The 27,888-nt window shown below is 43.9% G+C and overlaps 1 protein-coding gene across 4 annotated transcripts in view; it reads left to right on the forward strand.

Moving 5' to 3' along the window:
* The window catches only part of HLCS (holocarboxylase synthetase), a 173,396-nt gene that overhangs the window by 9,743 nt on the left and 135,765 nt on the right, over positions 1-27,888 (forward strand). For all 4 annotated transcript variants that reach the window (XM_074356869.1, XM_074356945.1, XM_074356911.1 and 1 more), the window contains exons 3-5: positions 3,835-3,997; positions 5,229-6,172; positions 10,393-10,575. In XM_074356869.1, coding sequence (XP_074212970.1) covers positions 3,835-3,997; positions 5,229-6,172; positions 10,393-10,575 — 1,290 coding nt within the window. The remainder of the gene's footprint in view (positions 1-3,834; positions 3,998-5,228; positions 6,173-10,392; positions 10,576-27,888) is intronic.

The following is a 27,888-nucleotide window of genomic DNA, read 5'->3' on the forward strand; positions in this document are numbered from 1 at the left end:
TGAGAGGGAATCCCTTTGTTTGGGGCTGACCAGGGTCTTCCATGGCTTTGATTTTTAGGAGTAAGTCTTTTGCTTGACTTTCCCTTTCTTTCTCTGCCCCTTTGTCTCCATCTCGAAATGCAAATAGGAGTGCCCTGTTTGCTTTTGGCCACCGGACAGCAAACACCCTGGACGAATTCTGGTGCCAGTGTGGCTGGGCTTTGATCAGGGCCGCAGCGCTGCTTGGAGGCGTTTGCATGGTCTGTGGCTCATGGACCACGTTCCTAGAAAAAGGAAATGCACTTAGGTGAGGAAGCAGCTGGCCAGTTGAGAAACGTGATCTGGCCCGGGTGTCTGTTGTTCTCGAGCCCCTTCCTGCTCTGCCCTGCCCTTTGCTTTGTTTATCTCCTGCTTCCCTCCTCCTGGGTATGAGGATTTCATTGCTGGCTCCTTTTATGCTGAGTGTTTCCTCTGAGGCACAGCCCCATGCCCGCCCTGCTACAGCAGGGTGCTAAATCAACGCCTGAACAACTAGATTCTGGGCTGGGTCTCTGCTGGCTGAGCATTTCCCCTGGTCCTTTGATTGCTGGCAGTAGCGCTGAGAACAAAGATGCTTTTAGCCTCATGCAGGAGGTTGCACCGATCCTTTTCAGGTTTCCCATTCACCCTCATCTGAAAAGTCAGCTCCTGCCAAGGGATTGGTTTATCTTCTCATCCTCCAGAGCTGACATCCTTCCTGCATTCTCAAAGCTGGAAATCAATGAAATATCTGTCTGAATTGTAAACTTCAACTCTTCATCTTGGATCAAAGGTGTCATGTTTGAAATGCAGAGTCCTCCTGAAACACTGGTCAGGCTCGACCCTCCAGGCAAATCCTGCTCCCTCTGGCTGTGTGTCTGGGAGGAGGTGTGAGAAGTACGTGGTAAAAGGGAGGGAAGGCTACAAGTGGAGCTAAGAGAAAATTCTGAGGTTTCTCTTTCTCCAAATATTCTAGATTGATTAGTGATTTTCAACCTTTTGACCATAAAGACTTGCATTTATTATTTTTCTCTCTAAGACAGTGTTTCTCAACTTTAAAAATTATTGTTTGCCTAAGGAGAAAAATTCAGTTTGAATTTTCTTTAAGGAGAGAAATGAAATACTAAGGAATAAAGATTTTGTAGGGTAGGGTTGAATTTTAGAGGATTCGACTCTTTTCTTTTTCTTTTTAAGATTAAAATAGAATTCACATACCATGAACCATATGTAGTTACAATTCAGTAGTTGTGTGGTCATCACCACTACTTATTTCTGGAACACTTCCAATGCCCCCAAAAGAAACTGTACCTGTCAGCAGTCACTCTGCAGTCCTCCTTCCTAATGCTATAGATTTATCTGTTTTGGATATTTCATATAAACTGAATCATATAATATTTCACCTTTAGTTATTGGCTTCCTTGACTTAGCATAGTGTATTCAAGATTCATCTACATTGTAACATGTGTCAGTTTCATGGCTGAATAATATTCCACTGTATGGATATACATGTTTGATTTATCCATTTGTCTGTTGATGGACATTTGGGTTGTTTCCGCTCTGGCTGATATGAATAAAGCTTCTATGAACACGTGTGTACAAGTTTTGTGTTTAGACATAAGTGTTTAGTTCCCTTAGATATATACCTAGGAGAAGAATTTCTACCCCTAGGGTCATCTGACAACTCTGTTTAACTTTTTAGGAACTGTTGAACTCTTTTCCAAGGAGGATACACCATTTTACATTTCTACCAGCAGTTATTAGGGTTCTAGTTTAACCACATTCTCAACATTTGTTACTGTCTATCTTTTTGATGATAGCCATCCTAGTAGAAGATGAAGTATCTCATTGTGATTTTGATTGTATTTCCTTTATCCAGTGATTTTTGAGCATCTTTTCAAGTGCTTATTGCCACTTGTATATTTTCTTTGGAGAAATGTCTTTTAAGATCCTTTTCCCATTTTTAAATTGGGTATTTGTCTTTTTATTGTTGAGTTGTGAGGATTCTTTATATATTACAGACACAAATCTCTTATCAGATACATGATTTGCAAATATTTCTCCCATTTTGTGAATTGTCTTTTCACTTTCTTGAAAGTGTTCTTTGAAGCTCAAAGTACTTTTGATGAAGTCCAATTTGTCTATTTTTTTCTTTTGTTGCTTGTACTTTTGGTCTCTTATCTGAGAAACCAGTGCCTGATCCAAGGTCATGACGATTTACGCCTATGTTTTCTTCTAAGAGTTTTGGAGTTTTCGCTCTTCTATTGAGGATTTGATCCCATTTGAGTTAATTTTTATACCTGGTAATACATGGTATGAGATAGGGATCCATCTTCATTCTTTTGCATGTGGATATCCAGTTGTACCAGCACCATTTGTTGAAAAGATTATTCTTTCCCCTGAGAATTATCTTGGCGACCCTGTCCAAAATCAGTTGTCTACAAATGCATCTGTTTATTTCTATACTCCCAGCTCTACTCCATTGATCTATATGTCTATCTTTATGCCAGTTGGACCTTGACTTTTAAACCTCAGGCTTCCTGGATGAGCAAATATGCTTAGGGCAGAAGTGACTTGGCTTGTGGGAATTCCCCTTACCTCTGTAGGTTCAGGATTTACCCCAGCATTTAGCCTGGAATTTCTTCATTATCTAGTCAATTCTCCAGTGCTTTTAAGATGATGTTTTCTTTATTTATCCAGCATCTTTTCATTGTTTTCAGCAAGAGTTACTTCTGAAAACCTAGCCTACCGATATAAAAAACAAAATTCACAAGTATATATCTCTGATCATGAAATTTGGGGCACTGTATCCCTGAGATTTTTGGGAAGTAGGGAAATTATTCAATATGGCATCTTAGAGAAGGAGCAGTATATTCAATATTGCTTTTAAAGCCAGATTCACAATATCTAATAATAGCAGCTTTCATTAATTGAGCACTTTTTCTGTCCCAGGCTTTCTAATGGTGGCTGTACATAAACTCTTCAATCTCATTAACATAACAGACCTGTGGGATGATGGGTACTGTCATTATTCCTGTTTTATGAATGAAGACACTGAGACTTGAGAGGGTCTGAGACTTGCCTAAGGACACACAGTGATGATTCGCTGAGTTTGACCCAGGCTTCGGACTCCAGATCCAGGCTCTGCACCCCAAGGGGCTCCCCTTCTCCTTGTCCCTGTCCCATTCTTTTAAGAACCCTGGAAGGCTGGAAGGACTGCCGTTTTGTCTGCTCTCATTTCCTCCTGTCCCCCTTGTGGTGGAAATGTGAACTGCGACAGGTGGGGGCTCTCTGGAGAGTCCCTGACAGTGGCTATCACATTAAAACTTCTGATTCCTGGGCTGCAACTCCAGACAGTCTGAAGCCCCAGACAGAGTGTAGTGCCCAGGACATGAAGTTTTCATGTGCTCCCAGGGAGTTCTGCTGCACTGGGCCTTGAACCCCACTTTGAGAAAAGCTGGGCTACATCATGAATCACTGGATACTGTGTGCTTGCTGTCTTCTCCTATTTCCTGCTACCGAGGGCAGGTTTATGCTTTTCCAGTATCTGGGGAACAGCCCTTTCCCCTCATAGTCCCTTGAAAAGCAGTTAAGACTTGAATTACTTTTAAATGAGGGAGTTACATTTAGTGCTTTGTAAACCTGCTTGTCAGGTAGAAATGAGAAGGTTTGAACCAGGAAAACTTTGATGTTAATAAACTGCAATTATCTAGTTATTCATTGTGTTTGACCATCATTTACTGGTGGGAGCAGAAGGGAAAAAGTAAGGTATCTGGTTATTTTAGAGAAGAATAATCTCACTCTGTCTTTCTTCCTCCTCCCTCACCCACCTTTTCTCAGATTGTAAAGTGGTCGGACTGTTGTTTGCCATTAGCTTGCAGACCTGGGGATCCTTATCAGTTAATCGCCAGAGCAAGTGTGGATGACTTCAGCAAGCTGGGGGTGGCGTTCCTGGAAGATAGACTCCAGATGGCTAATGGGCTGATACCCCAAAAGATCGTCTGTAAGTAACTTTAGGAAATGTTTTTATCGTAGCAGGATGCCATAGTTATGAGCTTAAGGACTGTGGAGCCCCCCTGTTTGGTATGACTTAAGGGTAGAGCTTATTTTGCAGCTTAATTCAGTCAAGAGTGTGGATGGACCCATAATAGTATAATATTCATGTATGTGTCAGGGTTTTTTTGAGTTGCGTATCCCTGCATATATCATTAGTGCTTTTAAAATTTTTAAACAAGGATTTCCCACAGTTGCATTGTCCATGAGATGTCATGCAAATTTAGAAACTGTATAATATTTATTTTACACATTTTAATATAGGGTAACTAATTTCTAACCTATAGTTCAGTTAAATGGAAAGCATAGCCAGTGTTACTATGGAGTCCTAAATCTAACAGTTTTCTACTTAAAATATATATATTACAATATTTTGGGACATGTCTTTTCTTGGGAAATACGCAGAATATTCTTCCTTATTTAGGCTTAAAAGTAGGCTTTCTATGTCCATGTAAGTGTTGTTTTTTGCACATATATATTTAAAATTTTATTTTATTGAAGAATAGTTGACTTACAAGAAAGTCTTCATTTGTATCTTGAGCCAGTGAGTGTTGCCAACTCTGGAAATTTGTGTAAATCACTTAATTTCCCTATTTGCCATCTGCATGTGCCTACTACTATGTCAGATGTGTGGCAGGTGCTCAGTAAATTGTTTTTGCATCAGTTATTGTAAACTTATATTCCAGTCCTGAGCTAAGACCCTGGGGAAACCTTTCTCCTTGGTTTATACTATGAAGTGTCCAGAGTGTGCCTTTTTCCTGGGGCATGCATGGATAGACTCTAGATATGTGCCTTTTTTGTTTCTTAGTTTTGTTATCATATAGGAGATTGACACCCAAGAAATTGGTTCTGTAAGTAAGTAGGCAAAATCACCTCCCTGAATCTCACTTCTTCACCAGTCAGTAAGTGGGTCTGAGGTTTCTGGCTCGTATGGGAAAGGTGTTGTGGAAACTCACAATTTCTCTTGGGGTCATCAGGGGCACCCTCCTAGCAGGTAGGAGGGGGTTATGTGGTTCTCAAGGAGGCCTCAGAGTTGAGGGCGGAGGCGGGGGTGGGGTGGGCGGTGAGCGGGCTGCCCTGGAACGTAAGTCATGGAGTGCAGAAAGTGCCCTGAAGTTTTGAACTGAGCTGTGCGACAAATCAAAAGATTTGATGGACTGTCTTTTCTGTTCATGCTTTAGCGGTGCACTTGCAGGAATCCGCTCTGAAGGAACTTAAGGATCAGGCCTCAGACACTCAAGCCCGGACCCTACAGCCCAACGGGGAGTCTCCGGTTGAGAGTAAGCCTGAGCCAGACGCTATGGAGCACATGGGCAGAAGTGACTCGCAGGTACTTGGATCTGCACCCACACAGGGGAAAGGCAGTGCCCCTGGAGGTGAGCCTGCTGGGGAGAGCGACAGAGAAGTGGGCTCTGTTGAGCACTGTCACCTCCATCTGTCCAGCTGCCATGAGTGTTTGGAGCTGGAGAACAGCACCATCGAATCCGTCAAGTTTGCCTCTGCAGAGAACATTCCAGATCTTCCCTACGATTATAGCAGTGGTTTGGAGGGGATTGCTGACCTCAGCCTTGAGAGAGAAGGGAGGAGAGTCAACATCACAGGAAAGGCACCCAACATCCTTCTCTATGTGGGCTCCGACTCCCAGGACGCCCAGGGCAGGCTCCAGCTGGTCCGGTCGGCCCTGGCTGACTGCGTGGACACCGACTGTTACACTCTCTACCACCTGTCCCCGGAAAGTGCGCTCAGGGACCCGTGGTCGGACAACTGTCTGTTGCTGGTCATTGCCACCAGGGAGCCAGTCCCCGAGGACCTGTCCCGGAAGTTCATGGCCTATCTTTCTCAGGGAGGGAAGGTGCTGGGTCTGTCTTCATCCTTCACACTTGCCGGCTTCCGAGTGATGAGCAAGGCCCCGCTGCAGGACACAGTGCAGAGCCTGGTGTTCTGCAAGGCCGACCAGAGCCGGGTGAAGCTCAGCGTCCTGAGCAGCGGTGGTGTTTACGAGGGGGGCCCTGACCAGCTGCTCAGCCTGGGCAAGCTCCAGGGCCACCTGGACAGCGAGGATGAGGACAGGCTGATTGTGCAAGTGCCTTTTGGAACACGTGGAGGAGAAGCTGTGCTTTGCCAGGTACGGAGGCTGGTATCCACAGAATGGTCTTTGGGCCTCTTTGACCGGATACCCTCTTTAAGGCTGTACGTGGGAACTTTGGAGAGTGTGTGTGGTGTGGATGCTTCTGGCCTTTGGCCGGGAATGTTTGTTGTTGGTGAGTGGAAGGTTGAGGTTGAGATCAGGGCTTTGCTGTCGCATGAATGTCCTGTTTCACCAAAATACCTGAGAGGGAGGAATGAAGCAGAACAGCTGATTAAAAATTGCTGGTTAACCAAGAATTAGTCAAAACTTCTTTCTTGTTTCACTCTACCTACTGGTAATAATCTTTCTAAAATCCATTAGTCCGCCCTCTTGCCTCCGAGCCCACTCTAGTTAATATAATTGAACTGTTATTTAATGTAGGGAATTGAGTGCCTTGGGGTGGTGTTTGCAAACATTAGTAACCGTCACGTTTAAATATTGTAGTTGATGTCGGGGATTTGCGTGGACGCTCAGCCACTGCTGGGGTAATGAGAACTGAAAACATCTTCAAGTCCTCAATTCCTTTATGATTTGTCACTCTTTAAAATCTAAGTGCTGAGAAAAATATCTCAAGTAAGAGGATACTGAAGCGATTTAGATCTATGGCAAATTAATACACAGGTAAAAACAAAACGGGAAAGGAAATAAAGGAAAAAGCTACTTTCCTTCCCATCTGAAGGGGCTCCTTCAGGTCATGTGCTGGGTTTTTTTTTTCCACCTTCTTTTTCCTTTTAGCTTTTTGTTTGTTTCAGCAAATAGTAGCAAGACAGACCACTTCAGAACTTCCGATCATTTGCTGCAAATCTTTTAATGCCTTTGGGCAAAAGTGTTTGGCTTTAGACGAATGCTCACCCTTAAGGATTTGATGGTCTCATGAGAAACCAAGTAGATACAGGTATTTTGCCCAAAGTGGTTCCCAGGCTGAGTGTAACATTTTGTTTTGTTACCGGGATCTTTTTGAGTTTGAGAATTGTTTCCTTTCCTTTCCTTTTCTTTCTTTATTTTTTGGTGTGATTTATTTTCATTTCATGAGCCTCTCTCTAGCCATCCTAGAAACTGTCTCTTGGATTTTCTGACCAAACATTCTTTGAGGAGGCATAGCTTTGTTTCTTTGCTGTTCTGAAGCCTGCTCGTATGTTCTTAAATAATACTCAGACACAGGTGCATATAATTAAGAAATCTGGACATCAGGACAGATGAACAAGCAGGCTTCATGTGGACTGCAAACCACATGACAGTTTTTGGAAGCCTAATAAATGTTCCTCTTATCTTTTTCTTGGCAAATATGGTAACTATAGTAACTGTGCATTCTCAGAAAATCCACTTAAAAACCTGACTTCCTAGAGCCATATTTCAGCTTTGGATAGTGAATTTTGCCACCCCTGTGCACAGACTTGTACTAGAAAATTGATTCGGCACCGTTGGCGATCCATTTCTCTGAGTTACATAGCAAATCTGCTTGTTGCACCATTTAAATTGACCCCATCACTGTCATAAAATTTGATACTGCGTGCGTTGCCCTAGGAAAAAAGGCAATCTGATGCAGCTTCAAAAATTCAGATTCAGAGGATTAGAATGTCATTTTTGACTTTAAATGACTTCCAGTCTCTGTGTGACAGGGTCACTCTTTTTTTTTACTTGGGCCTGTGTCACTACCATACCTCGCCGCCGAGATCAACAGATAAACTTTAGCACAGGCTGGTTAGTTTCCTCCTTCCCTGTTCAATTTCATAGTCTTCATCTTTGTCATGAATGGCGTAATGATGTAACCCAGTAAGAGGAGGCCAAGTACTTCAAGGGCAAGCCACAGCTGCACGTGAGTGGTGGTCTCGCGGCCGAGGAGCTGACGTGGGGCCCTTTGCTGTGCAGCTTCACCCAGGAAAAGGGAGTCTTGGTGCAGTTGCTCTACCGGTCAGGTCTGCAGGGGAGATTTAAGGTGGTGGGTTCATGCTGACATTTGATGATCAAATGGACCAGGAGTTTGGCATGGGGTTGTCCAAATAGAGCCTCTGAAACTGATTTGAAATATTTTGTTTCCTTATTTAGCTTAGCACATGGCAGAAGAGGTTCTGCTTTTGTAGCCCGTTTTCTCAACCAGGCACCACTGACATTTTGGGCTGGATCCTTCTTTGTTGTGGGGTCGTCCCGCACCTTATGGGGTGTTGACAACACTACCTGCCAGATGCCAGCAGTGCCCTCCTCTCCCTGTTTGTGACTGGGGACACTTTTAGTTCCGGCTTTTGGTCTGGTCTAAAAGCCAAGTTACAGAAATGGGCCCGTCACTACGGTAACAGCATTACAGCCCGAGGATGAGACATGGGTCGGGTACCACAGAGGCCCAGGGGGCGGGTCCAGCACGCGCACGCTCCGTTCTGCCCTGCCTGCCTGAGCTGCAAAGGCAGATGTGGCCTCCCTTCTCACTTCCGTTGTACAGGCACCTGATCTTGAGACTGGCGATAGCACGCGCACGCAGTGTCAGCGCTGTCCTTTCCCTCACCTCCTGGAACCCCAGAGGCCTGCTTTTAGGGCGAGCCCTCCTTTTCTCCCCTGCATCTCTCAAATGCGACAGTGACTTCAGTCCCCCTCTGTGTACTCGCTCAGCCCAGGAAGTTCATGTGCCATGCACCACGCTCGCCCCTGCTCCTTGGGCCCAGGTGGGGACAGAAGTTCACTCATTTGATTTCTACTACCTGTAGGAGGTAACCTCCAGGACAGTCCCATGCTCACGTGAATTTAACGTGACCCACCCTGTGCTGATGGACAGTACCAGCACTGGCTTTGTCCACTGGAGGGAGAGGCACACATTTTGGGTAAGAATGTGTAGGAGAAGGGGACTCAGTAGGATTCAGATACCTTAAAGGATCTCACTTTTCTGCCTCCTTCCTTTTCTAGGGCTGTTTAGAGGACAGATTTCCCTGCTGCTTCTGGCTGACAGTCGTAGGGGAAGCAGGCAGCCCTCCACTGAGCCGCTGGAGCATGGGCTCTCTGTTGGCTAGTCCTCCACAAACCTTTTCAGATTGGCTTCAACTTTCAACAATGGGATTGCTTTGGACTCTATCTGGGTAGTATTTTTGGTTTGGACAAGGCTTGAGTGGGATTTGAGAGATTTTAAGTTGCCCAAAGGCTGGCACTATGCTTTCTACTTTATAATGCTCTCGGGGCATCAGGCCTGGGGCTCTGCGTGCAGTAGAAACCCACAGCTAACCCCCTGCAGAAACAAAGGAAAATAAAATTAATGTGCTCAGTCTCTTCTAGTTACTCAGTATTCCGGCATCCTCCAGGCTCTCATGCCCGGTTCAAATCTGATCTCAAGAGAGCTGAAGTTCTAGTACATTCCTTCACACCAAGACACAGACTATTGATAGGAAGGTTCTCGTGCAGGGGAGCTAGAAGTTCCAGTATGTTCTTTCACACCAAGACACAGACTGCTGATAGGGGGTGCTACTTTAGTTTTAACTGCAACAAAGCCTGAACTAAATATAAATACATGAAGTTCCAAGTCTTATCAGGTGAAGGAGGGGGAGGGGGTAAGACTTTTTGGAGCCCCCACACCCCCCTCATCTATTTTAATTCCTGCAAACACTGTTAAAGCGATGTCTAAGGCCACTGCTGTCCCCATATTGTTTCCCAGTCGTTAGGCTGTTGGTAGACTAAGAGCTTCAAGCATGACCCACTGTGCCTCCCTGAGCTCAGTAGCAGGTGGAGTTGGGTCCTCAGCACAATCATATTCTTAACTGTTTGCTCGTGTAACCAAGTTTAGTGACTTGCCCAAGGTCCCGTGACTAGTTAGTGATAAAATTTGGGACCTGGAAAGTTGATTACTATCCAGGGTCATTTCCACCATACCCTTTCAGCCTCACAGCCACGTTTTTAACGGGCTTCCTTGAATCTTTTTATTGGTTGTTGCTACTTTCCAAATATTTAAGGTCAAAGTTTACATACTATTGGTAATGAGGACAACTCATGTTCAAGTTTTTAGAAAAACGGATAGACACTGTTTTTCTTTCTTTCTTTTTATTGAAGTAGAGTTGGTTTACAGTGTTGTGTTAATTTCTAGTATACAGCATAGTGATGCAGTCATACATATATATATTCTTTTTCATATTCTTTTTCATTATAGGCTATTACAAGGTACTGAATATAGTTCCCGGTGGACACTGTTTTTCATAATGTCTCTGACTGCCTCCGATTTATGAAGTGGTGTCTTTTCCCCTCAGGTGCACTTGGAGCTACCCCCCAGCTCTCCAATAGTGCAAACTCAAGAGGATTTTGATCTGCTCAAATCGAACAATAGCAGAAGATACGAGGTCCTTAAGGAGATCCTGACGACGCTGGGCCTAAGCTGTGACTTAACACAAGTTCCTGCCTTAACACCTATTTACTTACTGTCAGTGGCTGAGGTGAGTGTGCTGGCGAGGGAGGGGGCACCTCAGATGCCCTCCTTCAATACGGGGACCCTTTCCCCGATCGCTCTGTTGCAGTGGGTTTTGGTTTTGATTTCCATTTTGATTTTCTATTTCTGTTTTGACCTTAGGTTTGGAAACCATCTTAAAGTTGTCCAAGTATAACTAATTTTTTTGGTGTTTTACGTAAGGGAGGGAGAGAAGACTCTTGGAGTTTAGAGGGTGTTAAGTCTTAAAGTTATAGCCCTTTTCCATTTGAGGGGGAAAAGGATACCGTTTTATGTGACAGGAGTGTATTTGGAAACCACAGTTTATTCAGTTGGAATTAAAAACCTTTGTTTTGATTTGGGCCTTTCTCAGCGAATCTTTGGATGGGAAAATCACAGCTTTTTTTCATTTGTGCTAATGCCTGCCATCTTGTGGCAAAAAGGGCTCTTTTTTCCCCCTCCAGTTTCTATCTTTTAGTTTTGTCTGAAAGGAAGATGCCACGCAGTTGGGAGCTTGGTCAGGGACTCCCCTGACCGCCTTCTGCCTTTGGTGTCTTTGGTTCTTACCTGGCTGGGCCGGTTGTCAGTTTCTCCAGGTGTGTCTTCTCGATAATCTCTTTGCTTTGCCAAGCTGTCAACTTCTTATTAATTGTGGCAAGTTACTGTGTGGGTCTCTCTCTGTTGTCTCCCCTAAATAGAGAAATTTGTGAGTTTAGTGACATAAGTGTATAGTTGCAGCAAATACCTGACAGTCCAGGTGACTCTAAACACCAAACTTACCTGCTTTCCCTTGAAAGGAACAAAGTACACCTCTTATCCCAACATATTTTTTTTTTAAAGAGAAGGGATTCCCTTTTGGGTCATCCTCTGTCCCTTGGCAGCTGACTTTTCAGAGGAGAGTAGAGCTGTGAGCTGTCTGAGCAGGATGGGCTCCCTTGGGGAACAGATATAAAATCTGAGGGCATTTAGGATTAGGATACCTCCTTATAGGGTCACTTGAGGACTAGATGAAATCATATATGTGGAATTTCTGTGCAAATTGTGTTATTTAAACCTTAGTGCAGTTATCATTACTATTATGTTATTATTATTGTTGTTGAGAGGTTGAGGACGTTAAAAGTGTATAATGTGTCTAATAGGTGCCTGGTGCCTAGTTTAAAAAGATTAAGTAATGTTTTTATTTTTATTTTTTATATTTTTAGAGGAGCGGTAATTAGATATTTATTTGTTTATTTATCTTTAATGGAGGTGCTGGGGATTGAACCCAGGACCTTGTGCAAGCTAGGCATGTGCTCTACCACTGAACTATAACCTCCCCCTAAGTAATGTTTTTAATTAAAAAAATTAAAACTGTAGTAATGGATGATTTTTTTCCACTTAAGAAACATTCATTGCATTTTCATTACATTTTTTTAACCAGTTTGCCCTCTTCTTAATGGGTGCTCTTGGGAATTAATGGTATGACTTTTGTTTGCACCCTGATCTCAGGACTCAAAGCTCCACATCATTTATCTCTGTTTTATGTGTTAAGTTAATAGAAGGAGAAGCATCACCTCCATCTTATGTCTTATATAAAAAAGTGTCAAAATAAATCTGGTCCTCAGAGCTTCAATGCTCGTAGACCTCCCCCCTTGGAGAAATGGGGGCGGAGCCTTAAGAGTGAGGGTTTCTGGTCCCAGGAGATGTGGTTGTCACTCTCCCAGACCTTCTCTCTCCTTCCTTTCCTGAGTGTGGAGGGCTGAGGCTGGACGGGTGAGGGCATGCCTGCCTGCTCCAAGGTCAGGGAGCAAGTCAGACCCAGGCTTGCCCCTGGCAGTGCTCCTTGACCTTTCCTGGGAGTTCTTGTCTATGCTGGTTTTGGGACTAGTGCCTCTTGACTCCTGGACGCAGCAATGGAAAGGACAGAGTGACGTGCTCTCGTGTTATTCTCCTGTGAGCAGAAGTTTGGAACGCTCAGCTTTTCTTGTGTCTTCTGGTTGATGGGCGTGACCTGAGATAGTACCGAGGGCTTTGTATTGTGTGTCTGTCTTTGTTATAATACACGGTAGATGCTTCATATTTTTGTCCTTCTGGTTCTTTAAACTGCCTGGGGGTGGGAGGGGATACGTTTTCATCTATTGATTAGTAACCCCCATTCACAAATCATGGGAGTGCAAAGCTTGAACAACATTAAAGTAAATATGTGTTTTTTCCTGCCCAAGGATCTGTTTTTTTTTTTTTTTCTTTAGATTAAAAAAATTTTGTTTTGGGGGAGTAGGTAATTAGGTTTATCTATTTATTGATTACTTTTGGTGGCAATACTGGGGACTGAACCCAGGTGTATACACTCTACCACTGAGCTATACCCTCCTTTCCCCCAAATAGCTGTTCTAAATACACATACACAAGCACGCTACATGGACCCCAAGCCGACCAAGCTCTTTATTCCATAATAGCTTTGGGAAAGAGTAATTTTCAGAAATGTTCACTTCTCGCTTCAGGTCTTCCACTTGGTCTGGTTGATCTTGCCCTACTTTTCCCTCCCAACTGCTTCTCTCTGAAGTCTGTTTTACTTTGGGAACCCAAGGAACTGAGAGTGAGTGTATATATATATCCTCATTTTTCAGTGTTTATTAGCTCCTCTCGGGAAGACCTTGAATCTGCTGTAGGAGGAAACGTAGGAATTCAGGGTTTTAGAGTGTGTTTTCCTGGAATACAAGATCTATGAAGGGTTCCTGTGCAGATGAATGCGAAGGTGGCTGCTCCCTGACTTTCTGGAGGCAGCCGAGAGATTCGTCGGGCGCCTCTTCTGATGCCGAGGTGCAGACATTTCGGGACACCTACCCAGTCATAGTGCTGGTGGCTCAGTGTTAAAGATATGGATGGCAGATTGGGGGTAGAACTGGATGGTACTTTGGTTTTCCTTCCTGAGCCTTCTTCGTAGACGTCGTCGCTCCCCATGGAGTTAAGTGACATGGAAAGGATCCCGGCCTCCCATCACCTGTTATACTCGGCCCATCCTTAGATTTCTCACCTGCTTTATGGATAAGATGCCGGTGTGCTTCGTGCTGCCTGTGAAATGCTCTGTGCTGGTGGGACTGCGAGACCTCTCACCACACGGTGTCGCTGCTGAGCCAGGCTGCCTGGGAAGCAGGCACCTGAGAACTATCAAGTAGTTCTTCAGAGATTTAATTTTTTTTCTCCCCATATGCGTTTTGCATAGTATAATTGAGTAGTTTTCCACTATACTGGTGGCACTTTTCTTTTGGGCCTGAAGAAATTATTTCAGAGTCACAGTTAATAATATTCATCTTTCATTAAGCATTTTACTGTGTACTAGGTACTATTATAGGATGGACTATGAGAGAACAAAATAAACAGACTAGTTATCTAAATAGCTTTACTGCATACCAGCTGTGTTTATACAGTTTGGTGCCTCGACACTCGCTCTTTATAGCAAACAGCACGGAAGATTTATGAGGCACCCATGTACTTCCGTGTTACTGTGACATAAATGGAAAAAAATAGCCCATGATCCAAGTAGAAAAAAACACTCAACCCAAAGTACAGTCAGCCCTAGGCATGTGTGGGAGGTGTGTTCTGAGACCTGCAGCGACACCCAGGCACCACGGTGGCATGTGATTTCTGCTATAAAATGCAGTCATGAGTGTCACCATGCATGTCACCACAGGAAGCGAGGCTCTGCTGAGGTGCACACTCTGGGTCTAACTGAGCTTTTCCCATTTAATCGAATCTCCCAGGGGCAGGATTGAAATTCAGGCCTCTGCAAAATTACAATACGTTGTAAACTATAAAACACATGAGCACATGGACACCACGTGCTTATGTCTGTAGAAAAAAAGACTGGAAGAAAGTACAGTATATATGGAGGGTATATTTCTGGGTGGTGAGGTTAACAGTGATTTTACTAAACTTTAAAAAATTTCTTTCTCTTTTCCAAATTTTCTATTCTGAACAGGTATTATTTTTATAATGAGCAAAATCATTTATTAAAAATAAAAATAACAGTAAGACCTTGTTGTTTATCTACTTTGTAGACAGTAGTTTGTATCTGCTAATCACCTATCCTTCAATTAAAAAATTTAAAAATTGAAAGTTTATCATTGGACTTTGAAGGCATCCCATAAATGGTTTAAACTTGAATGATAAAAGGCAAGGACTCTGGTGTAAGTATTGATATTTTATTTAATGTTTGACATCTATTAATTATTTTCAAAGGGTTAGCTTTGTTAGTAAATGACTTTACTCTGGTGGATGGCTAGTTACAGCTACAACTATTAGATTCAGTTGTTAGGTTTAAGCCCTCAGCTGTCTATTTGCTCCTGTGGCTGGAAGGTACTACTGGTGGTTTCTCCTAATTCGAGTGTCCCCACCCCTGCTTGGATGTAGCGGTTTCTTGACTGTTGAACTAGTTTGAACCATTTCTCGGAGGAGACCACGTACGTGCTGACACCTCCGTGTTGAGCCCTTTCAAATAGATAACTTCCATTCTGGAGTGCGGCTAGTCTCTAGCTGAGACTTAAGAGCGATGGGGTTGGTGGAGCGAGATGGCTGGGCGGCCACCTCACCCTCCGCCATCAATGGTGACAGGAAGTTAGCAAGGATACACCTTTCCTGTGGGGGACACCGGGGTGTTTGTGAGCGACACTGATTTTATAGAAAAGTCACAGTTCTTTCCCTGGCAGCACCTAAAGTCCAGTCGGTCCAGAAACTCGCTCTCTTGTTTCCATTTCTCCAGGCCCTGTTTCTATTTTTATCTCTCCCAGGGACATGGTAGAAAGAAGGAGGGTGTGCGGTGGAGTCCTCTGTGTTTCTGCCGAGAGGGGGCAGCTGGTTGATTTGGACAGGCCAGAACAGGTGGGGACAGATGCCTGCTGCCCCTGGAGGAGAGGGGGGAGGGGGGAGGGGGGAGGGGAGGGACGGGACCGTGCACAGCCCTCCGCAGAGGTCAGCAGCCTGGGAGGACTCAGCCTGCCCCCTTATCCTGGGACATCACCGCTTGGGTCTGGGGTCTGAAACTACAAAGCTGAGGTTCTCTGGGCGTCCCTCACAGCCAGTAGCTAGTGGTGTGGAGGTGATCCAAGCTGCAGAAGCTGGCAGGACATTGGCAGGAGTCCTGCCAGAGGGTATATGGTTCCTTTGCCTTGGGGTCAAGATGTCACCATAACAAGAAGTGACAACTCGATTTTGTTATTAAAGCAACTGGGCAAAAATCATCATGTGCGTGTGTGTAATTTTGGTGGTGTGGGAGTTGTGGGATGGATCACATGTGCTTAGAAACAAGAACAAGTATCACATTTCACTTGGATTCAACCCCAAATTATCTGTTGTGAAACGTTTTTCCCCATCCCAAAACAGGTATTGCTGATAAGGATAGTTTTGATATTTGTAAACATATCAGAAAACTCCTGGATTGGTCCTTCCACCTAAACGATGACTGGTTTTATGTCGGTTGCTTTATGAAGAAACTTAGACTAAATCATACCACATAGCACTCACTCTTCCTCTGACCGACCACTTCGTTTAGCAAACATCCAAGTGCCTCCTAAGTGTGAGACCTTGCTGTGGAAGTTTCTGGAAAACAAGAGACAATTTCTTATCTTGCTGGCACACGTTATAGTTCTACCAAGGGCCTTCCCAGGCGTCAGAGTCTCATCTGAGTCTCACGGGGGCCCTGCCATTGGGGAGAGGGCAGGGAGGGGTCCTTGCAAACTGGAATGTGGAGCAGCGAAGAAAAACTGAGTTTTTCTGAGTTACTTGGAATTCTCCAATTAAGAGAAAGAGTCTTTGCGTTCCATTTCCTGAGCATAGCACTGGGCACGGAATCTTCCCTCCCACCACCTTTAATCCTAGTTCTCAATCTTGAAGGTACAGCGAGAGGGACACCTGAAATGCAGCTTTAAAAATAACTTTCAGAGATCCAAATGAGAGAGAAACTCCGAGTTCCAGGTGCGCCCTGAATAGCTCTTGACATGTGGCTGACGGGGTGTTGTGGCGGCCGTTTTACAATACGGCGCAGCTAAGGAGCAGCTGGCAGATTAAAGCAAACAGTTAAAAGCTTTTATAGCTACGAATGTTTTTAAGGGGCTTTCATATACTTCTTTCTCTCCTTTCTTCCTTTGCCCTTTACCTAAACTGGAAACTTTTTGTTCATTTTAACTGACTTCCTGTTATCAAACATAATACGTATGGCAAAGGGGACACGATGAGTTTGACGTTGAAATGCCAAAGGAATAATGCTTGGGATGTTTCCCTTAGCTGCCTTTATTTTATTCTTTTTTTTTTTTTGGTGGGGAGGGAGGCTTTTCAGCTACTGTATGTGCTGTATTTTTATTTGAATCTTGTTTCCACAAGAAAGTTTCAAAGTGACTCTGGGGTGAATACTTCTGGGCTCCAATCAAGGTAGATGCTGGTCACTCATCGTGGGAGAGGCAGACAAACACAGCTTTAACTTCGGTGGTGCTCCACTTTAACTGGTGGGGCTCCGGCTGGGGTGTTCTCTGTGTTACAGTCTTGCTGGCTGACCTGGGGGAGGGAAAAGTGGGTTAGAGGGAGCATCTTCTTCGCAATTTCCTTCTGGGGAGAGCACCCTATCGAGGAAGGGTGGTTTTATCTCTGCGGACTATTTATATCCACCGTGGATGCAGTCACAGATTTGTGGAAGGGAAACAGGTTCTTTTGGAATAAAAAAGTCCTCCAAGACCAAATGCTTTCTGTCTTCTGCACCAGCTCTCTAATAGCTGCCATGTGTGAGCGGGTATGGATTGTGGCGTTACCTCCTGGGGAAGTCGATTGAAGCTGTCTCTCGGAAGTCTTGCAATGTCCTTAAGAACAGATTTTTTGTCTCCCAAGTCTAAAAAAATGCATCCTCGGGAATAAGCCCACACTGGTACCAGGTTAGAGGGCATGATCAAAGGGCCCCTATGATCAGGTGCAGAGCCGAGGCCGGGATCAAGGTGGACACAGCGGCAGGCTGGCCTGTGGTCACAGTGGGACCCTCAGAGCCCAGCTCTCCCGACTGCAGAACCTCCAGTCAGTTCAGGAATGTTGGGGTCTGAGACCCAAATCCCGTTTGATAAATGTTACAGTCTAGTTTTCAGGGACATGAATTACAGTTGGGGAGCACATTTTGTTTCCATTCGCAACAATAATTTGAGAATGTTGCTCCGAGAATTGTGCTGTCTTGAGAAAATGTTTGAGTGTTTCAGGGTTTCCAAATTGACAGGCAATTTGTGGACCCGAGTGGTGTTTAATCCTCCGTTTCCCCTGCCTGAGCAGGAAGGGTAGTGAAATTGGGGTACCGGGTGGCGGTGTTCCCGGGCTGGATCTCTGCAGGAAGGCTGGGTCAGGACAGGGCAAAGCTTTCTTTGGCTTCCTCATGAAAGCAGGCCAACTTGGCGGCAGGAAAACTTGGCCACTCGGCCAAGGTTAGTCTGCTGTCCACCAGTCTCTTTCTCTTGAAGATAAGAGGAGAATGCTGATCGCTTTCTTGGTTGTGTCGTTGGCATCATGGCTGCCAGAGTAGGTGCATTTTTCCAGGCACGTGTGTGCCACCCAGAGCCTTCCAGGTCCTTTGTGTTTCTGAGAAATTCAGTTCTGCCTGATCCCTCTGCTTGTGTTGTGAGTATTTTTCTTTCCTAAAATATTTTCAGGCTTTGGTTTACTAATGTAATCAGCAGAAGAAATATTGGCATGTAGACTGTAATTTTGTTCTTATTGTTGGAGATACTGTCCCTCGTATAACATTCTAGAGATCAAACCCCATTTGATCAACTGAGGAACATGGCTTTAAATGGAAACAATTTAGAGTCTTTAAAATACTTGCTTTCATTGACATTTTTTAGTGATGTTCGAATCTTGACAATTTAAAGATATGAACTGCTTTAATAAAAACTTTAAAAGAAAATGCTATAAGATTACTGAATTAGGATCTTTCTTGGTGGAGAAGTCTTTTTCCCATTTACCCCCCAGGATAAGAGAAGACTTAGATTATAATATATGGAGATTTCTGCTAAAAGGGAAATGTACTTTCTCATCAACACGTGGAGATTTACAATATTTTGTTGTATGGGTGTAAGTTCTCTGGCGTGTCTCTTGTTTGTCTGTCCGAGTGTGGTGAGATAGGGGTTATGGGCAAAGACAGGGATTGTATTGGCAGTCGGCTCCTGCACCTCCAAGATTTAAATTCAGATTCCAGATTCCAGATAGAATCTCTTTCGAAGGTGGATTGCCTGATTCTGAACAGAAATGTGGCGGGACCATTAGTTACTGTCACTCACCATGAGTCTTTTCTGAGGCCTGAACTGTAAAAAACTTTTAGTTTAACCCTACTTACCTTCTGCAGGCAAACTAAAAGCTTGAAAAATTAAAATTAAAAGTGAATTTTCACAAGATTGTAAACTAACTATACCTCAATTAAAAAAAGTGAATTTTCCTCTAAGACAACTTGTAAAGGGCTGTGTCTGCTTTTCTAAGGCACAGGCAAGTATTTGACAAATTGTTCTCTTGTCTTTGAGGAAAAATGAATCCTACATACGGCCGTTATTAGAGAGTAATTGAATGATGTCACCAGTAATCCCCCTTCCTGTTTTTAATGTCAGTAAATAAGGAAATACATTTTTTAAAAGAAAACATCAAATTGTGGTTTCATAGGTTAAAGAATGATGCTTCATTTTTTGGGAGGTGAGGGTGGGGAGAGAGGGACTATCCAGACTTGTCTCTGCCCAGAATCGCCTGGATTATTACTCTAGACTGTTGCTTTCTATAGGCAACCTTGAGATACATGATGATTTAAGTTTTTCTGTGGCTTTTCAGTCCTTTAAAGGTCAAAGGTCTGTACTTTAGAAGATTCTCCTCTTTGCGTGTATTTTCCTGGTGATGGGATTAGGTCTGGCATGTCTCAGATTAGCCAAGTTTGTCACAGAACATGACCTCTTAAGGACACTGAATTCTCATTACCAAACCCTCTGTTCTGTCTGGGGAAGGTAGATGAAATGACCTTTTAAACCCTTTCCAGGACTCCTGCAGTATTTACGCTAGTCCCAGCAAAGCAATTAGATGTGAAAAAAATAATTTTTTTTTAACTTATAAAGCAGTTCCTTTGAATGCATTCTTTTGTGAGAATTTGTATTACCATTTTCATCTCAATACTGGAGCAGTTTGAAATCATTGATAGATACTTTTTCTTAGTATAATTTAAGCATAATGAAAACATGTTCTGCTTTCTGCTTTATTTTATTTATTTCAGGCTCTTTCTCAAGTTAATCTTCCTGTCAGTTTAAGAAGTAACAATGCAAGAGATGGGAGCCTCAAATTTACAAACAAGTTGTGTTTTCAAAGTTCGTGTGCTAAATTGGCTGTTTTCCAGGCAGGGTCCCTGTCATTTAGGTCAGTTGGATTTTCTTACCAGCTCATATATATTCTCATGCTCCCTGATGCACTTAAACCGTGGGAATGCCATCTTGTGGTACTGTTTCTGTCTAGAGTCTGGCTTGGTGGATCATGAACGCATTGGGAACTCATTGGGAACGCGGAGCATCTCTTTCTATTTCTCTAGTGTTTGACTCAGAATTTAACTGCTTTATTTCAGACATTTCTCGAAAACAGCCATGTTGGACACCTAGTGATACCATGGTGTATGTATATCCTTAGGGAGAATTAATGAATTTGCATTAGTAGGTTTTTTAATATTTAAGAAGACTTTTATATTTAAGGAAACATTTTTTTCTTCTTTTGCAGCAACTGCTGAATTGTGCACACAAGTAAAAGAAAATGTTTCGTGGAAAATGTCAAATATACAAAAGTAAACAAAATCACATAATGAACCTCATATGTGCTCGGCACTGTGCTCCCCAGCTTTCCATTCTGGCCAATCTCACTTTACCTATTCCTACCCACTCCTCCTCCTGTATTATTCTGAAGCAAATCCCAGATCAGATCCCTTATCTGTAAATATTTTACTATGTATCTCTAAAAGATAAGAACTCTGTTTAAAAACATAAGCAGTGGTATTTCATTGTCACACCTAAAATAAAACAGTTCCTTCCTGGAATCTCTTACCCAGGCAGTGGTTCAGTTTGTAATCAGACTTATTTAAAGATGGGTTATATTGTCCATGCATTGTGTAGAAGTCTGTCGGTCCCTTTACAAAACAAATACAAGAAAGAAGCAACTAGATATAAATCACAGTTAGTCTTGGAAGGAAGGGATCTGTAAAATTGATTTCTGTATCTGCTTTGAATGCCACATTTTAACTCCTGTTCTGAAAATAGCAGCAAATAACCATTTGTAATAACGTGCAAAACAGCCATACACACTGAGATTTCGGAGTTTTGTTCCATCTCTTGCCCTTTCGGAATAAAGCATGAGTTTCTCGCCGTCTCTCTTCTGGGAAGTCCTGGGTTTCTGTAGCAGGGACGGTATTGATTTTTGCTCGTATGCTTTTGGTTCGGGTTGATATTTAGCCTTTGACCCAGGCACTTTCTTACAATAAACAGTTTGTTGATGAGAGCAGCTGCCCAGCAGATTGTTTCCAGATTGTTCTCTCATAGCTGAGGACGGAGTGCACCTTACGGAGAAGTCGGCTTGAAGCTTGTGGCTCCTACTTCCTACAGCCGTCTGCCTTTGAAGCCAACTGTCAGCCTCTGAACGTTCTTCTATATATATCCAGTGAAATGGTGTGAATCTGTGGCACTGGAAAGCAGACTTCACTTACCATCTTGACTCTTTTATCTTATTCTCTGAATGAGCGATAACAGCATTTTCTAGAAGTTTCTGCCATAGGAGCAACGCCTGGTATTACAGCGGGAATTCCCAGCGTTGGGTACGTGGAAATTAGTGTACCAGAGGGTGTTGTGTAGGGAAGAAGAACATGCTTTCTTTTGTGTAGGAATCCATGCTCCTTGAATATTTAAAGGTTTTACTATGTAATTAGGGAATGAGGTAACTTTCAAACTAAAGCATTATCTGCTTTATGTTATTATCTTGCCCTTTTAAAAGAAATTCTTATTTTTTCCTGCTTTCAAAAGACAATACTTTTTTTTTTCAATGCAAGTGACAGGTACCCTAATGACTTGGCAATTTATGTGATTCAAAGGCACATCTGAGTTTGGATTTTTGCTGCTTCCCCAATCACCCCCCAGCCTTTACCTAGCAGGGCCTGTCTGCTTGCAGCAACCTTCATTAAGGCAAGGTCGGAACTTTCAGCATCAGAGCCAACACTTTTTACTAAACTGGCCACCAGGGGCTGCTGTCAGAATGGCGCGGCTGAGCTCACCTCCCTAGAGGCAAGTTTACTTTTTCTACAACCAGTAAATTTTGTTAAGCTACCAATCCTGGTTTCAAAACTCAGGTCTCACTACACAGCCTCCAGTCACCAAGTATACTTACGGCTGTATCCCTTCCAGCCAGCGATGACGTAGAACCTGGATCCAATTCAAGACCCAAGATTAAGACTTGTGTGTTTTTCATTCAGTGCCAATAAGCTGTTATTAATACACTGATTCCATGTATACTGAAAAGCTTCATGAAACGCCCTGGGGTTTGTGCTCAGGAAGGAACGACCTTCATTTGGACTGTTCAGGATCCCAGCCTCTGGAGGAACGGCCTGTGACAATCAAAATTGGGTTTTCCAAGGAGGTGTTCTTGCCTGAAGTGACCTTAGCAACCCAGCCCTAGTGCAGACGGCATGAAGGGCTGTGCTGATCCAACTAAGATGTGAATGCTAGAAGGTATTCTTGGTGGTGGTTTGGTCTGGTCTGGTCTGGTCTTGTCTTGTGTTTTCTTTTCTTTTCTTTTTCCTTTCTTTCTTTCTTTTAAACAAATGCTGTATCTTTGATGATTCCAGGATTAATGGCAGAACAAAAATATCCAGTGAATGTTGGAGCTGGCAGAGGCCTTAGAGAAATTCTGGAGCAAGTCCCTTTGTTTCTCCCCAACTTTCTATTAAAAAAATTTGAAACCTAAGAAAGGGTGAAAGAATAGTATGCAAAGCCCATGTAGCCTGCACTTGGATTCACTAATAGTTAACATTTGCAACAATGTGATAAACAGGGTTTTTTTTTTTTTTTTCCAATAGTAGTATATGTTAGTGCCTTTAAGTAAAACACAGAACTCGTTGCAAGTTATTTACAGGAGTAAGAGGCTTCCACAGTTTTGCTTCTAGAAGCTGGCAAGTGAGTGGCATTAGTTTCCACTTGGCCCTGGGCTTTTTTCTTATTTGAAGTAAAACCAGTAATGGTTCTGGAGAGCTGGTCATCACCCTCCTGGGCTGTGGGCACATCCCATCTCAACATGGGCCAGCATGTATAAAATTCTTAGAGTATATTTTAAAAGTCCTAAACTATAGAACATAAAACATGTTTAGAGCCGTATGCTGTGAGGACAGCAGTTGATCGTTAATGCCCAGCAAAGGAATTGTACCAGCCCTGATCTAGGGAAATTCCACTGATAACCACGTTACACGAATAGGAGTTACAATTTTTCTTTCAATTTTCTAACCCGAGTATTGTGACTTGGAATCTTAGATCTGATTGCTTGCTTTTATAAGGTTAAAAGAATTGTTTTTTGGTGAAGTAGTGTACAAATGTTGTTGTATTATGTGAATATCTGTCTACTCCATTAAACTGTAATACAAGCTTATTTGAAGGCAAGGACCATATGTTGTTAATCTTTGTATCCCTTTTCCAGTATTTTGCCTATAGTAGGCATTTAGTAAGTGTTTCGTTTGAAAACTTAAAAACGTTTTGGCGTTTCCCACTAAAGTATTGTGAAACACTTCCTCTGCTCCTGTGTCTGGGAGACCTAAGGGGCCTCAGAGGACAGGCCAGCAGTAAACAGCCCACCGGGCTTGGACTGGCTGCCTGGTCCAATCTAGCTGTCACCCTTTATCCAGGTATAATAGGAGTTTTGTAAACAACCATGTTAAACAGTTTAAAAGAATCAGCTGTTGAGGTACCCGAGGAAAACTGACAAATTGGAGCTACAGGAAAAAGTTGGTGTAGTTTTCTCTGTTGTTAACAGACTTTCTAGTTTAGAAACTGTACCAAGTATGCACTGGTCAGCCAGCTACTCCTTCCTGTCAACTAGTAAGACTTTCTGAAACCTGCCTTACTAGACTTATCTCTTTTGAATGCTTGCTTGCGTATCTGCTCTTTCTTTGCAGGGTAGGAGAAGGGGACGCCTACCCTTCTCCCCTCTAATGCGGTATTCTCTTAATTTTCCAGAGTGTCACGTTGACAACCATCTGAACGCGTGAACATTTGCTAAAATAAGTAGAGTAGAAAGGCCTCTGCCTTCTCCTAATCCTCCTCACACCGGCCTCCTCTCTCTGTGCTGGTAACGTGCTTATTTTAATTTTGGAGCCCTAGAGATGGTGTTACAGTTTTAACTGAGCATTAAACATTTGGAATGAAGCACTGACTCTTGAATATTAAAGCCGAAAAGGAGAGTTGCCGTTTTCCCGTTTTAAAAATGAGGAACAGGCAGGGCCTCCCACCTAGTCGGGAGCAGAGCTGTTGACCAGATTCTGTGCTGGGGTCTCCTGCGCTCACGCACAGAGCTCCAGAGAGGTCAAGGCCAGGGTGCAGATGATGGGCACGTAATTTAGGACGGGTGAGCCCTTGGGGTAACTCGGCATCAGTCCCGGGCCTGGCGCTCCAGGCCAGCGGCTCAATCAGCACCGCAGGGGTGTGGATGGCGCGCACATGCGTGTGCGCCTGCGTATGCGTGGCTATGCGCACGTGTATGTGCACCCGTGCGCATGCGTACGCACGCCTGCGCACCTGTGCGCATGCCTGTGCGTCGGCCCGGGCGTGCCACCTCAGGGAGAGGCTGGCGGGGCTGCCGCCCAGGCGTTCACTCGCACCCAGGGCTTGCCGCGCAGAGCTTTCTTGGCTTCCGAGCTCCACGCTCCTTGCTCCATTAGGAGCCTGTTTGTGTTGGCCTTGGACAAATGGTGGGCGTTTTACACGGGCAGGCTTAATGAAGGCCCTGGAGACTTCTACGGATGTTGAATGCAAACCCACAGGCCCCGTCAGTGGAAGTTAGTGCCTCTCCAGTCGGAGCAGCGGTTGAGCTCCGACCCGGAACGCCTCCCTTTCTTTTAGTGCCGCCCGTGGCTCTCTTTTGGTCTCTGCACTTGCAGAATAGATTTCACCTCTAAAATGAGCCTATTTGGCCCAGCGGAGGTGTGATGCCTATAAAACCAGCCTTGTTAGAAATGACTTATTCATTACCCCTGTTTTACGGGTCCACCCCAGCCTTTTGTGGTCTTCGCTAGTTGGCAGGTAACAAAAAGTGCAGTAAATCCGTGGCCTTTCAGAGGCTGAGTCTGAGCGAAACCTCTAAATAATAAAAGGAACACAGTTTAACAGGCATTTATTGAGTGCCTACTGTGTCCCAAGCATAGGGGACCCGAAATGACTGCGACAAGTTAAGCTCGTGAGGAACTCCCGTTCCTGGGATTTAGTTATCCAATGCCCTTGGTCGTAAATCCTTTGGAGTTGTGGACGTTCCAGGTTTGACCTGGTCACTGTGAAAGGTCAGGGTGTGTAGAATTTCACCCTGTTGCTGGACGCAGGTTGTGCGCCAAGGCTGAGATGTGAGATGCAGGCACTTTAGAGTGAGACCTTTGCCCCCCCCCCCCCCATCCTTGGGTCCTCTTCTCAGCCGTTGTGTTGGCCACTCACCCGTTTATCCTGTCGCCTTGTTCTATGCCCCTTCCCAGGCTCTGGTTGCTCTCGGCCCTAGCGCTGCGCTGGCAGGACAGGTTTCCTCTCTGCCCTCTCTGCTTACAGCCCCTGTGGATGGTTCTGACCATTTGCTCCTCCAGGCCTTTTGCTGGTCCAGGTGCTTCCCCATCCCTGCTCTTTAATTCTCTCAACTCTGTCCACAGTTCTGTAAGTAGTCCTTCCATTGGACTCTTGAATATTCTATCTCTTTCTGGCTGAAACCAGAGGGAAGTGAACAGTGACTCAAATGATAAAAATTTGTTTTTGTGTGAAAATGTCCTCACCTGGGCTTGCCATAAGTAGACACAGTTAATGGTAGTCCCAAGCTTCAAATTTAAGTTTCTCTTACCAAACGTTCTAATCCTTGCCCACTACCCACCCCACCCCACCTCCGCTCCAAGCTACATATATCTATTTTACCACTATTTCATACTTGTATTATATAGAGTTTATATCTTTGTGATATTTAGGTGTTTTGATTATAGTCAATAAGCATTTCCTATGTTGCTTCATTTTGGGTTAGGTTCTCTTCTGAGGACTGTGGGATAGGAATTAGAGCAAGGATTTGGGAGCCAGGCAGATTTGGTTTAGTGCTCTGTGACTTACTGTCTTTGTAGGTTGGGCATCATTAATGCTGTCTGAGGTTCCATTTCTTCTTCTGTGGATGGTGATAATAGTGCTGTGGTATTGCTGGGTGAGGGTTGGAGTCCTGGCCTAAAGCACCGGTGCTCCTTATAGGGTGGGTGTGCAATAAACGGTAGCTTTCGTACCATGGATGTAGCCTAGTGCATGAGGGAATAGAACTTAAAATCATTTAGCTAGAGACATTGCCAGTCACTTGCCCATTTAGGTAGCAAGTCCCTTGGGAAAAGACTTGTGAGAAGTTACTTTAGTGGCCTCTCTTGGTGCATTGTAGGTAAGGCAAGGAGGAACCCTGAGGAAAGCATAGCCAAGCCTCCTGGTTGGCTATGCAGGCAGCCCCTCCACTTCTTCTGGATGCAGGGCTAATTGATGGGGGACAGTGGATGGATTCCAGAGAGGACAGGTAGTGAAGGAATAAAAGGCTTGGGATCTTGACCCCTTCTCTTTTTAAAAAGCTGTGGTTAAATTTAACATAAGGTTATTATTTTAACCATTTTTAAGTGTACAGTTCAGTGGCATTCACAGTGTTGTGCAACCATCCCCACTATCTATTTTTTCGGGGGAGGGGTAATTATGTTCATTTATTTATTCTTCTTACTTTTAATGGCAATATGCGGGATTGAACCCAGGACCTCGTGCATGCTAAGCACTGCACTCTACCACTGAGCTATACCCTCCCTGCTCCACTATTTATTTCCAAAATTTTTCATCACTCCAAGCAGAAACTTTGTACCCATTAGTCATTAACTTCTCGTTTTCTCTCTCCTCAGCTTCTGTTAACCTCTATTCTACTTTCTGTTTCTGTGAATTTATTTAACTCTAGACATTTCATGTAAGTGGAATCATACAGTGTTTGTCCTTTTGTGTCTGGCTTCCTCATAGCATAATGTTTTCAAGATTCATTTATATTGTAGCATCTATCAGAACTTTATTTCTTGTTATGGTTGAATAATATTCCATTTGTGTATGTGTACCACATTTGTTTACCCATTCATCTGTTGATTTATCTGTTGACTGACACAGGTTATTTCCAGTCTTTGGCTATTGTGAACAGTGTTGCTCTCAACAGGATCAGTTTGAGTTCCTCCTTTCAGTTCTTTTGGGTAAATACCTGGGAATTCTCTGTTTGGCTTTTTGAGGAACTGCCAAATTAGACCCCTTCTTTTTTGAGAGTCAGTGTCACTAGACTCACTGATGAATTCACATGGACCTAATCAGAAAGAAGCATCATCAAGGACCCCACAGAGGATCCTGCTGTCTTGGTGCCAGGCTTGATACCAGGACCAAGATAGGTGGTCTCAATCCCAGATGCCTAGGAGCAGAGGAGGTGGCACACCAGAGTTCAGCTGGAGAGAGTGTCTCCATACTATGAGGATAGTGCTACTTGGCTCAGCCGGTCATTGCCACATGGGAAAGAGTTTCTGTTTCTTCAAAAGAAGCAGGAAATTTGATGTGAGATTTCCTGATTTTGAAGTGTTTAGCAGCTAGTTCTAAATGGGTGGAGCAAGTAAAACATGTCCCTGTGTTCATTTTGGTTCTTGGGTGTCTTGGTGACAGGTCACCTGAATGTTTATGGGGATGCACTGGTTTCAGCGGTGTGTCACTGAAGCAAGAAGCTACCCCCTCCTTCCAATTCAGTCTGGTATGAGAGTGCTTGGGTCCTATGGCTGAGCATACTTGGAGAAGCAAGAAGGCAGGGGCCTTGGGATTTCAAGCTGGGATGCAGTACCATCCAAGGAGGAATTGGGACAAGTTAGGCAAGGAAAGGTTAATCAGACTGCAGTGGGGCCAGTGGAAGTAGACAGAAGCAGCTGCATGGGGGACCAGTCAGGTGAAGAGGAATACACACATCTCAGACCCTGCCTGACGCTTTCCTCTGCTTGGTTTTGGTGCTTAGAATCAAGTTCACACTGAGTGTTGCCACATGAGCAATCCTTACCTTAGATGAGGTC

This window comes from Camelus bactrianus, chromosome 1 (assembly GCF_048773025.1).
Source record: "Camelus bactrianus isolate YW-2024 breed Bactrian camel chromosome 1, ASM4877302v1, whole genome shotgun sequence".
Lineage (NCBI taxonomy): Eukaryota > Metazoa > Chordata > Mammalia > Artiodactyla > Camelidae > Camelus > Camelus bactrianus.